The sequence below is a fragment of the Myotis brandtii genome, unplaced genomic scaffold, assembly GCF_000412655.1.
Source record: "Myotis brandtii unplaced genomic scaffold, ASM41265v1 scaffold1057, whole genome shotgun sequence".
NCBI lineage: Eukaryota > Metazoa > Chordata > Mammalia > Chiroptera > Vespertilionidae > Myotis > Myotis brandtii.
The window spans coordinates 220,955-221,909 of record NW_005353568.1 but is presented as its reverse complement, the minus strand read 5'-3'; the positions used below and the strand labels follow the sequence as shown (position 1 = coordinate 221,909).

At 64.1% G+C, this 955-nt stretch overlaps 1 protein-coding gene across 1 annotated transcript in view; it reads left to right on the top strand.

The window, feature by feature from the left end:
• The window catches only part of MTA1 (metastasis associated 1), a 22,771-nt gene that overhangs the window by 15,542 nt on the left and 6,274 nt on the right, over positions 1 to 955 (top strand). The window contains exons 6-7 of the mRNA XM_014540572.1: positions 252 to 360; positions 432 to 503. Of these exons, the coding sequence (XP_014396058.1) occupies positions 252 to 360; positions 432 to 503 (181 nt within the window). The remainder of the gene's footprint in view (positions 1 to 251; positions 361 to 431; positions 504 to 955) is intronic.

The window sequence follows — 955 nt, the reverse complement described above, 5'->3', positions numbered from 1 at the left end:
GGGGAGAACCTCTGGGCGCCCGGCGTGCGTGAGCTGAGCGCAGGTGCACAGCGCGTCCAGCAGTTGTGTTGGCGAAGCCGCACGCTCACCAGTGGGACGTGGGCCTGATGTCCTCGGGCCAGGAGCTGGCCCGGGGGGAGGGGCTCAGGCAGAGCCGTGACCTAGAGGAGAAGTGTATTTAGAAATGGGGGGTTGCTCCCGGCGGTGTCCTGGGGCGCACGGGGCCTCCTCAAGTGCCCTTCTCTCCCCAGCTGCCCTGGAAGTCACTTACCAGCATCATCGAGTATTACTACATGTGGAAGACCACCGACAGATACGTGCAGCAGGTGGGCTGGGGACCACGGACAGACACGTGTTCAGGTGGGCTGGGGGACCACGGACAGACACGTGCTCAGGTGAGCTGGGGGACCACGGACAGACACGTACAGCAGGTGGGCTGGGGGACCACGGACAGACACGTACAGCAGGTGGGCTGGGGGACCACGGACAGACACGTACAGCAGGTGGGCTGGGGGACCACGGACAGACACGTACAGCAGGTGGGCTGGGGGACCACGGACAGACACGTACAGCAGGTGGGCTGGGGGACCACGGACAGACACGTGCATAGGTGGGCTGGGGACCACGGACAGACATGTGCACAGGTGGGCTGGGGACCACGGACAGACACGTGCTCAGGTGGGCTGGGGGACCACCGACATAAGCATCCCAGGGCACCGTGGTTCCGTGTGGCAGAACCTGATGGGCTTTGGGGTGACCTCCCACAAGGCAGGCAGTCGGGGTGACACCGGAGCTCCCCTCCCTCCAGGGCAGCACCTCCCTGGCTGGCCTTACTGACCCTCTGTTTTGTTTTAAGAAACGCTTGAAAGCCGCTGAAGCAGAGAGCAAGTTAAAGCAAGTTTATATCCCCAACTAGTAAGTGCTCCGCCCCCGCCCCGCCCTCGGCCGGGTGGGC